The 12,197-nt window shown below is 46.1% G+C and overlaps 1 protein-coding gene across 4 annotated transcripts in view; it reads left to right on the top strand.

The window, feature by feature from the left end:
- Positions 1–12,197, top strand: part of LOC126334510 (endoribonuclease ZC3H12A-like) — a 510,441-nt gene that overhangs the window by 492,210 nt on the left and 6,034 nt on the right. For all 4 annotated transcript variants that reach the window (XM_049996853.1, XM_049996855.1, XM_049996856.1 and 1 more), the window contains exon 2: positions 6,029–6,651. In XM_049996853.1, the coding sequence (XP_049852810.1) occupies positions 6,029–6,651 (623 nt within the window). The remainder of the gene's footprint in view (positions 1–6,028; positions 6,652–12,197) is intronic.

The raw sequence follows: 12,197 nt of genomic DNA on the forward strand, positions 1-12,197 counted from the left end.
ACAGCAAAATGTGCTGAAAAATCAGTGTTTTAGCGGTTCTGTACTAGAATCGATTGGCTAGGTAAAATATATCGAAGCTAAAGCGAAAGATTAAAAACGAATAATGTTTCAAATCGAGTACTAGGCGAAGGCACAAGCACACACTTGCTCCACAGAACATTAATTTTCGTACAGCGTCACTTCGAGCTGTTAATGTTTTATTTGTCTAACAGGAAAGTATCTTTCGAAAGAGCGCAGAAAAAAAGGCACGTTAAGACTCCATGGGGAGACAAAAAGTCGGACAATTTGCTCCCGAGGAACTTATTTTGCTCTTGAAAAGAAAGTGCTTGGTCTCACTGCCGAGAGGATCGAATGCGGTAGTTTTTCTGCGTTAGGTCAGGACCAGAAACAACTCTAAAATGAGTATTCCAGTCTGCAGAATAATCTACGTTGTTATGAACCTTCTTGATGCATAAACATTGTGCCAGACCGGGATTTGATGCCTGTTCTTGTCCTTTCATGGACACTGTTTCTCTTCTGGATTTAAATCCGGTCCGACAGAGTTTCAGCGGACTGTAGTTCCTGCCACTGGCACGCAACCATTCACTCAGGTGCTGAGAGGCAGATGTCGCTTTTGTTGCCTAGGGCCGCTGTAATGGATGGTGGTTCTCCTTTGTGGTTTAGCGAAAGGCATTTCCGACTAGGACTTACCTTGCACCGGCTGTGGTGCGGTTCCTTATGGAAATGGTGAATGTGGGGGAGCGGACGATTCCTGGAAGCGAGGCATTACAGCAAGGCAGAGGGTGTGCCCGAGTCAGCTGCTGGGCGTCATCGGTGAAGGCCGCTCGGATTAAAGGCTGGGGAGGAGGGGGGGGAGGGAAGGGGAGGGGAGGCAAGGCGGATGCGAGCCCCGTGGTTGCGCAGGTCACGCTCTGCTGCGGGGAGCCCCCCCCCCCCCCCCCTCCCCCGCCCCCTTACCTTACGTAATGCGGCTGCCTAACGGTACGACACGCCAGCCGCCCCCTTATCAGGCTCTTGTACTCCCGGACGCTTTCTTATCTGACGCGCCCCAGTCTACACGGCCGGCGTCTGCCGCAATCATTTTTCTGCGTGCTCCTATCAGCTTCATTCTACCGCAATTATCTCGCACCTCAGTTTTTAGTATATGTATATTCATACATGCTTTCTGATCGCTGCCTCGTTCGCATACGGAAAAATAGTCGCAACACGAAGGAGGCGTGTTCCTACACTTGAAAGACGGTCTGTTCAAATTTCGCGCCAGCCGCATAAGAGTGGGCTATTAGCACCACTATGAGGAGGCAAAATGGCTTGTTTTAAATGCGCGCTCTAACGGTCGTGAACCTTTGCTAACTTCAAGAATAGACATAGTGAGTTGTTAGTGACATGACGAACTGTTACAAAGCGATTACTTAAAAGACAGCACCAGCCTAGACTCCCTGTAACGTGCATTGCACTGACCCCAAACCACCGCCATTTGCGACTTAAGTGATGTCAAGCGAGAGTTCATTGTAGGGCAGGATGGCGGTCTCTTGTGTTTTATGATGAAAGATGGTTGCTTCTGCCTCGGTGCCAGTGATGGCCGTGTTTTGGTTACAAGGACGCCGGTTGACGGACTGCAACCAATCTGTCTGCGTGCCAATCACACAGGACCTACACCTGGAGTCACGATCTGTAGCACGATTTCAAATGACAACAGCAGCACTCGTGTGGTATTTTGGATTAAAGGACGACATCGAAGCAGTTCAGAGGCGGGCTGCTAGACTCGTTAACGGTATGTTGACTCAGCACGCCAGTATTACCCAGATGCTTCTTGAACTCAGATAGGAAGCCTGGAAGGAAAGCGATGGTCTTTCCGCAAGACACTACTGCGCAAATTTAGAAAACCGCTACTTGAGGCCGATTGCAGAACGATTCTTCTGCCGCCAACGTATATTTAGCAAAAGGACCATGAAGATTAGATGGGAGAAATTAGGGGTCGTGCTTTTAGACAGTCGTTGTCCACTCGCTCTATTTGCGAGTGGAACAGGACAGGAAATCACTAGCACCGGTGCAGGCCATCATCCGCCATGCACCGTACGGTGGTTTGCGGAGTTCATTGTGTACTCATAGTTACTGAAGAGCACAAAAACAATAGGCTCATCGCTCTAAAATTCCAAAGTTAGCCTATTTTTTAATGTAATTAATTTTTTTGTTTGCGTGCGTGTTGGCTTGTATAAGGCCAGCGATAGGAGCCAGCGTTGTACTGTATTTTGTCGACGAACTCCCGGCCATGTACGTCTTCGCAGGAAACGTGCGCTGTTGTGCGAGTATACTCCCGACGACGGGCTGCTCTGCTGCTAGGAAGTTCCGCAGTTCCTACTTTGCCCTGACCAGGATTCCCTGCTGGTTCTTCAGATGTTCCAGTTTTCAGTGACGTAACTCATTGACCCACACTGTACTTGCGCGTAGTCACTCAAGTACCACAAATGCTAGCTATTTTGATAGCAACAATATCTAAGAAATCTATAATAATTTGTTTGGATCAGTGTTTGGTAGGTCGCTGTAATGTAACTTCTAAGCAATTGCACTTCAGGGGAACACACAACTGGAAACGCATTTGTGCGAAAAATTGAATTTTCAGTCTTACGCAATTGGTTTAGGAACTAAAATAGCAGCAAGGTCTTGTAACTTCCACAGTCTCGCAGTTTACACGATTCAATCGCTTCCGCCTATATTTGGGAAAGTCCGACTTCATTTTTTCTTAGTGCGGAGCCTTTCCCATCCAGTCCTGTCTTACTGAATGTCCTGCTTGTAGTCGACCAGAATTCTTTCCCATTCTCGAGGTCCACAGTTTTCAGGCCAGTTTATTGATCTCCGAAAGTTAGCTGAAAAAGTATAGAGACTGGTATATAGTGTGTCCCAGGAGGAAGGTGCATATTCAGAAATGTGACAGGAATGATAACTGGAAACAAAAAGTCTCGTAAACATGAGCTCTAAAACGTTCCTTAAGAGCGAAGAGCACTTGGTCATCTTAGGTACTGTGAAACACATTTTTTTCTAATGAACAAGTGCTTATAGCTCTTAAGATAAGCATTGAGCTGGCAAACGACACTCGTTTTCGAACGGGCTCGAAATTTTCCGATACGCCGCAGCGTTCGATACACATCATACATGTTCGAACAATCACGTGACGTTCGACTCGCGCGGCGCGAATGCTGGGGATACACGAGAAAGTACGAAATAGCCGTAACAAACTATCCCTCTGCTTAGAATTTGGTAATTACGTGAAATAGCGTTAAATCTGATCGCTACACAAACTACTGTTGTATTTGAATAAATTTGCAGTAAGAGCTGTCATAAAGTACCGGTTTGTATGGATATATAAGCACTTAAGCTGATTTTTAAGTAAAGGTAAGAGGAAAAGACTATAACATTGTCTTACGGAAGTAACTATGCGGCTGAAGCCAGTGCAATATTTTATTTATTACGAGGGGCTAATGTTCGTGTAAATACCACTATAATAGTTGGGAAAAGCGTTACAAATCAGTTTGACAACAAGATAACGACAAGGAACTGAAACAAGGAAGAAATTAATCGAGAATTAAATGCCTAACAAACGAAACGTGTCGTAGTAAACTGACCGTAATATCGCTATCGCGATAGTAATTTAAGCTGCAACACACTGTTAAAGATAGCTACCCACTACCAAGAGACCGAGCGAGGTGGCGCAGTGGTTAGCACACTGGACTCGCATTCGGGAGGACGACGGTTCAATCCCGTCTCCAGCCATCCTGATTTAGGTTTTCCGTGATTTCCCTAAATCGTTTCAGGCAAATGCCGGGATGATTCCTTTGAAAGGGCACGGCTGATATCCTTCCCACTCCTTCCCTAACCCGAGCTTGCGCTCCGTCTCTAATGACCTCGTTGTCGACGGGACGTTAAACACTAACCACCACCACCACCACCAGTACCAAGAGAAAGTTCGCGAATTAGACAAGATCGTGATTGCAATCCTTTATTTATTAGTCGCCCTTGTTACTTACGACCTGCATCCTAGAAGAAATTTCAGTTCGTGTTTCACACTCACTCTCATTCCTAAAACCCATAGTGCGTTAGATACGCTAAGAAAGGTCGTGGAGGTTTATACTGTACCAACACTAGTCACTAGATCGCGGGGCAATCGAAAGATCAAAGAGAACCCGAGAGAACTGCGCCGTAAACCTTTCGTACTGTTTGTCATGTTCAGCCACAGCCGTAGTACGCATTTTAGAGCCTCTGTTGACTAGACATTTTGTTTGGAATGATTGTTCCTGCGATATCTCTGATACTGACCATTTCTCCCAGGGACACTCACTACGCCAAAATGTAAGGGCTTTAGGAAACTATTATTTTATTAAAGGTAGCAACCATCCGCTTTGTTACGTATTTTTATTCAAGCTAATACACATTTCGGGCTTTCGCTCTTCTTAAGTTAGCGCAATACATATTTGAGTCTTCAGTCAGTACACAGTTAAAAACATCGACAGCTAACTACATGCTGCAGCCCCTTTCTTCTCTGCTTGCTGTTATTCCGATTCATGCCCTTACGGATGTGGCACTAACTTTTTTTTACTTTTTTGCGCAACACAGCCTAGTATCCTATTTATCATCGACTGATTGCTGTATTTATTAAAATGATATAATCCACAGGCAAGGAGCTCAACAGCCAGTAAAATGGATACATTATTGTACATGGTGTCCATAAATGTTTACTCTAATAACAAAACAATGCAAATCTTTATTGGATGCAGCAAATGAAACATGCATTATACCATTTAAGTTTTGAACCTTGTGTAAGCATTAATATACTTAAATATTTTAATCACTTCACCATGCGGACCCCTGGTAACACTCAAGATAGCAAGCCGGTATTCAGTCTCTTTCCATGCAACATGTCTGGTGTGATTGTGTGAGTGGCATTTCTAACGAGTTGTTGCAAAGTGACATTATCAGGAACCGCTGTTTTGAACACAATGTTTCACATACTCCCAAAGAAAGGAATCTAAGGGGGTAGTGTCAGGTGATACCGGTGGCCATGGAATTGGGCTGTCCCTGCAAATCTACATGTTTGGGGAGGGTTTCATTAAGAAAATCGCGGAGTTCTAGAGCCCAATGAGAGGGAGCGCCATCTTGCTGAAAGATGGTGTCTTGGATATCCTGGGGAACGGCATAATTCATCATTTCTAGGTAACCATAACCACGTACAATGCTTTTAAGGAAGGAAAATGGGCCATTCACTCCATCACACATTAATCGACACCGCACATTAACTTTTGAATTGTCTCGGGTCTGTTCTCGTACATTAGGATTTTATGATCCCCAGATTCAGCCATTGTAGCGATTAACTGAGCCGGCCGCGGTGGTCTCGCGGTTCTAGGCGCGCAGTCCGGAACCGTGCGACTGCTACGGTCGCAGGTTCGAATCCTGCCTCGGGCATGGATGTGTGTGATGTCCTTAGGTTAGTTAGATTTAAGTAGTTCTAAGTCTAGGGGACTGATGACCTCAGATGTTAAGTCCCATAGTGCTTAGAGCCATTTGAACGATGTGTCCAGTCAATTTCTGTAGCGACCTCGTGAATGCGGTTTTAACTGCGTGCACAGTCTCCTCCGAAACAGATAGTCTGTTTCTACATGTGCGTTTCTGAACCATCCACATTCTCATTAATTTGGCATCAGGTGCTTTCTTGCCATAGTAGGACAGAAACTTTAATGAGACACAGCTGTGCAGAAACTTCACGGTATCCCTAGTAGACCTGTAACAAGAAACAAACGTTGTCGTCATAAATATAATAAATATCTAATTTTGAAATGAGGGTAAGCATTTATGGACGCTCTATACTCCAGGAAGCTGTTGCTATTTTTGGGGGAGGGGGTTCCATTACTGCCAATCCTATCCCTGTTCTACGACCCGCGCCCTCCTACTCACCATGTAGCATTTCGAAAGCTGTGATGCAGCTGCAGCACTGACAGGTTTGCCGTGCTAACACGAGTGCGCTGTCGTGTGTTCGCAGAGCTATGTTGACTCGGTGTGCGGTGTGGCGAGCGGCGAGTCGTGCGACGACTCGAGCTACGACTCCGACTTCGAGGCGGAGGAGGGCCCGGCGGTCGGCGCCCCGCCGCAGGCGCAGCCGACGTCCGCGGGCGGCGCCGGCCACGGCCAGCACCACGACGTGAGCCGCACCGTCTCCGACACGCTGGGCGCCGAATTCGCCGAGTACGTGTCGTGCGAGCAGCCGGCGGCGGCGCAGGCGCAGCACGACCCGGGCTACACGGCGCGCGTCGAGTTCGGCGTCAAGCTGGGCTACTCGGAGCGGCTGGTGCAGGCGGCGCTTCTCAAGCTGGGCCCAGCGCCCGCGCAGAACGAGCTGCTGGCCGAGCTGGTGCGCCTGGGCGCGCAGCACCAACACCAGCAGCAGCAGCTGCGCCAGGACCCCGTGCTGGCGCTCGCGGCCGAAGACGCCGGCCTCGCGGTCGCCTGCCCGGGGGCGGCGGTGTGCGGCGGCGCGGGGGCGGCCGGCGCCGCGGACCCCGCCGACGACCTGCCGCTGCCGCTGCCGGCCACCACCGCCCCCGCCGCGCAGCCGCAGGTGCCGCTGCGACCCATCGTCATCGACGGCAGCAACGTCGCCATGAGGTACACATCCCACTGCTTTCTCTCGATACTGTCTCACTAGTACGCCTACGTCACAACCTTACCGTGCGGACGGCCAGCTAGGCCTCTGCCAAGGGTGCGTACAGCGGGTGCAAAAATTACAAAAAAGATATATCAGAATTAATCGGAAGAGATGCATTAGTTCTTCTACTCCCCCTCTTGTATTATCCGCCTCATGCTCATTTTGAGCAATGGAGATCCTGTTGTTACTTCATTGAGGTACCATCATCATCATCAGGCTTTTCTTCCAGCGGGCCGATGAGGAACGTTGTGAACGATATGTCTCCATTGATTTCTGTCCTGGTATAGCTGTTCTCTGTCCATTGGATCCCACATTACTCCTTTGCCCTTGGGACCGTCATTGTCGGTCCAACTCTTTCTATGCCGCCCTACGGTCTTTTTCCTCGTACCCCTGTCTCCAGGTAATGAAGTGGAGTTAGTCGGGTGCATTCGCTTCACATCACCTAACCAATTCAATCTTGCAGCGCTCATTCTTCACACCGTGGTCGAACTCACCTCCACGTCGGTTCTTAAATATTCGTTCCCCCCCCCCCCCCCTCTCTCTCTCTCTCTCTCTCTCTCTCTCTCTCTCTCTCTCTCTCTCTCTCTCTCTCTCTCTCTCTCTCTCTCTCTCTCTCTGAACTGACTTAGGGAACTTCATTTCATCATACGCCTGTATCTGACACTCTTATTTATGACACCGGTCTGCAGAGTTTACTTCATGATTGGCAAGAGACAGGTTTTACATATTACTTTACGAATGAGTTGATGTGTTAAATATTTGACGTTACACGGAATCGAGAAAAAGTTTAGGAAAGGTTTGAAACTATGCGTAAAGTTTGTTACAACTCACTAAGTGTTCTCATTTTCAGACACTGGATGAATTTAGTGTGGCTATTGACGAGCCGTGAGTTACTCTGCTTCAAGGCATATTCACAGTTTGTAACTGCAATTGTTGCTTCACTGTGTTAAAGCTTAACGTTAGATTCTGCCTCTTAACGAGTGGATTATGACAGCATTTAAATCTTAAAGTTCGATTAATAATTGTACGAAATATTTCAAATGAAATTTTCGTTGCCTCTGGATGTCGCTCTGTTTCACTCTGCAACTGGGACACTATTCCATGAACCACGAACAGGGTTGACCATTGCATTGCTTAAGCATGTGATGTCGTAAGACCACTGAAAGTTGGCCTTCCTTATGCATGAAGTATTTTGTTGTTCTAGCTAGAATGAAACTCTGGCGCGCATAAAAACAAAGCTTTGAAAGTCTTAAATTTCTTTCCTAATCACTGCACTAAACTTTTAAGCCTTGTAGTTATTGTATCAAATCTTCGACATTTGGTTTTGCTGTGGTTCTTTTCTATTAAACATACTAATTGTGTTGTAGAATTTATTAACTCTCCGAACTACAGAAAGTTAGCTTTACAGGGGGGCGGGGGAACGTAGCTTCGGCAGTTCTGTCGGTGGCGCAAGACCACCCCAATACGGCTGTGGTCTACATCAGCTCTCCAAGTTGCAGTGAATCGATTTTACACCACCACGTTTCGTCGTCGGTAATGATTGGCAGAAGGATATTGAGATTAATCTATACCTTTGTGATGGTGTGAACAGTTTCGCCAGCATCTCATTTATCTCTTGACATCTCGGAGGAGATCCCGCGCACTTGGCACATACAAGGAAATTCAGCTCAAGGGTTATCATTCATCATCGTTCCTCGAGAAATAACTTGTCCCCCCCCCCCCCCCTCCTTCGCTTAGTACAAATTCAGCGACAAAAATATGTTGCCTTTTCCATCTCTTCGAAAGTTTCTGCAGTGATTTGAAACAAAATTTGTCACAGGCTGCTATGATATTCTTTTTCACGTTTGCATCTATACTTTGCAAGTTACCGTATGGTGTGTGGCGGAGAGTACTTTGCTAATCACTGTGTTCCTCCCTCCCCGCCACCCCTCCATCTTATCTTGTTCAAGTTGCGGATGCTGCGCGGGAGGAACGATCGTTGGGAAGCCACTGCGAAAGCTCGAATGTCTTTAATTTTATCTTCATGATATTTTCCGCGATATATACGTTGCCTGAGGAAGATATATTTTGGTTGATTCTTGGGCTCTTGTAGCGTGTCACTGTAGTTTGAAAAGCATCTTCGTAACGCTTTCGCGCTAAATAAAGAAACCTGGGCGTTCCTTTACATATTTCTATTTCATAGATCAATCCTATTTCGTAAGTGTTTTAGACAGACGAACAGTGTCTCTAGTGTCGCTCGAACGAGGGTTTTCTAAACCACCTCTTCCGTGGCTGGACTACACTTCCGGAGGATCCTCCAGTTGAATCTGTTTGGCATTTGCTTTTTCTGCAGTCACTTTTATGTGGTCCCGGTAGTAAGTTATTTTTGCAGACTAACAGGGCAGCTGTGATTCCATTAAGAGCTATCTATTAAATGAAAGAGGAGTCAATACCGTTGAAATGTGGAAGAAATTCAGATGGCTTTAAATACCTTTTGTGAATTGCCACATTGGTCATAAAGTCGAGGCATGGCTGTTCCAATGCGCAGCCAGTGGTGGTTGTCACCACTGACATATGGACTATCAGACCAATTGTGTGATTGGATTGAATAGTTCCTAGATAACAGAACGCAGCATGTCATTCTCAATGGAGAGAAGTCTTCCGAAGTAAGGGTGATTTCAGGTGTGCCGCAGAGGAGTATCACAATTTACATAAATGACCTTGTGGATGACATAGGAAGTTCACTGAGGCTTTTTGCGGATGATGCTGTGGTGTATAGAGAGGTTGTAACAATGGAAAATTGTACTGAAATGCAGGAGGATCTGCAGCGAATTGACGCATGGTGCAGGGAGTGGCAATTGAATCTCAATGTAGACAAGTGTAATGTGCTGCGAATACATAGAAAGATAGTTCCCCTATCATTTAGCTACAAAATAGCAGATCAGCAAGTGGAAGCAGTTTATTCCATAAATTATCTGGGAGTACGCATGAGGAGTGATTTAAAATGGAATGATCATATAAAGTTGATCGTCGGTAAAGCAGATGCCAGACTGAGATTCGTTGGAAGAATCCTAAGGAAATGCAGGTCGGAAACAAAGGAAGTAGGTTACAGTACGCTTGTTCGTTCACTGCTTGAATACTGCTCAGCAGTGTGGGATCCGTACCATATAGGGTTGATAGAAGAGATAGAGAAGATCCAACGGAGAGCAGCGCGCTTCGTTACAGGATCATTTAGTAATCGCGAAAGCGTTACGGAGATGATAGATAAACTGCAGTGGAAGACTCTGCAGGAGAGACGCTCAGTAGCTCGGTACGGGCTTTTGTTAAAGTTTCGAGAACATACCTTCACCGAAGAGTAAAAAGAAATACCTTCACCGAAGAGTCAAGTAGTATATTGCTCCCTCCTACGTATATCTCGCGAAGAGACCATGAGGATAAAATGAGAGATTAGAGCCCACACAGAAGCATACCGACAATCCTTCTTTCCACGAACAATACGAGACTGGAATAGAAGGGAGAACCGATAGAGGTACTCAGGGTACCCTCCGCCACACAACGTCAGGTGGCTTGCGGAGTATGGATGTAGATGTAGACGTGAACTAGGAAAACTCACTCAGTTGTCTCCTGGAAATTCCAATGAGTACTGCTGTGACAGTATTTGATTGCATCTTCCGTAAGTCTGTCAGCGATCTCTAATGTTCATAATTAAAACTCGAATGCTAATTTCGAACTGTGACGGTACCTCAATCTAATATTTGTATTTGAATCCTTCGCAGTTCCAGGGTGAGACAGAGCAACGTTTTGGGATTCCAGTGCAGGCGGAATTCTTTCAGGAGAATTTTTAAAGCAAGATTGGTTTCGTAAGAAGAAACGTTCTGATATTTGCTAGAATCCCTCCCAGAAAGATTATGCTCTGGTACACAACGGGGAATGGAGTCAATTGCAGTATTGCAGAGAGCAGCTATTTGGAACATCAGTACATCGACGCAAACTGATTTATCATTGATGTGAACAGTGCGGCGCCACAGAAGCTATTGTCTACAGCAACAGCGACGCCACTTCGTAGCTATAACGGCACCCTTAGCACTACTTGCAGATATTTTCAAGTGCTATAAACTGTTTCATCAGATGCAGTTACAAAATCTTTATAAAACCGTTACAAATATTGGCACTTTCTTCACCAAGCTGCTATGTCGCACTTATATAGGGTCTTAAATGAATCGTACACATAAGTGGATCATTGGAAGGAGGACTGAATGGCCTGAACACGGTAATCCTGTGTCTGAAGCACTGCACCTCACGGATAGTATCAACCTACAGTCAGCTGAAGCGGATTTGAGAGTTGTTGGCGGCGATCAGTCGTGTTTTCAAACGCCTCTTCTGTGACGTACGGAAGTACTAATTGTGCTTTGAGCTCCTGCAGCGTCCAGTTGGAGATACTTGAGTTAATCTCTGGGCTGCCCCATAATGTTCCTATTTGTACAATGCACTCGTTCCGGTAGCGTGCTTGTGTAGTAATGACTGTGTGGTTTTAAAAACGCTTGAAGCACCTGCACGAGCTTCTAGACGTGTCCAAGTCGTCATAATTTATAATTTCTCTGAAGATGTGTGTATCTATTCGGCAGGTACCTCGGGGCTGTGTCAGCAACTTTTGCTGTATTACTTCGCATAAAAACTAAATAAATGTGACCTTGAGTGTGTACGCTGGTATTTTTACAGAAATTTCACAGCGGTGACCGCGAGGATTTACAGTCGGCAACGGTTAAAATATCCGTTCGACATTCCACATACAAATAATTACTAAAATTTAACTTCCACTTCTTGAAAGAGCCCCCATGAAAAATGAAGGATCCTAGGACAATGAAACTTTGTTGTGAAAACATTTGTAAAGACGTGTGGAAGGGGAAAAAAACGCATTTCAGTTTACGGAAAAGAGAGATAACATTCGTTATTTCCGTACTATGTTTACGTTCCAGGTTACAAACTTCTCTCAGTGTGACGATCATTTGCATGCACGACAACCTGGAGCCACGCTAGAGGTACATTTCACAATTTGGCGCAGCGCTTTCCTTACTGTGGGCCATGGAGTGTTCAGACATGTTCAGCTGTCGTCAAAGCTCGTGCACTGCCTCAAGATCGCACATTGCGTCCAGAATTCTCAGCTATGGCAACAGCAAATTCAACATTTTGTGGAGCAATTCTTCCAGGAGAATTCCCAAATCTCCAGTTAGTTTGAACTTCCGAACCATGTTCATCAACCTAGGTGCGGAACTAGCCTCTCCGTATTCCTTTAAGCATCGATACTCTCGAAGAGCAGTAGCACTACCGCTGATTTGATGAAACAGCTTGATGAGCGAGGCCCTGCTCACCTTGTTCAGACTTGTGTTGAGTGACTGCAGTTGTAATGCACACTGATACTTAGCGTTTCAGCTCTACTTCGCCATGCCAGTATGTGTCGACACTAACAATACCAACAACGCAAATCCTGCGCAGAGTCTGAACGTCATTGTTATTTAGTTGGGTACCC

The sequence above is a fragment of the Schistocerca gregaria genome, chromosome 2 (genome assembly GCF_023897955.1).
Source record: "Schistocerca gregaria isolate iqSchGreg1 chromosome 2, iqSchGreg1.2, whole genome shotgun sequence".
Lineage (NCBI taxonomy): Eukaryota > Metazoa > Arthropoda > Insecta > Orthoptera > Acrididae > Schistocerca > Schistocerca gregaria.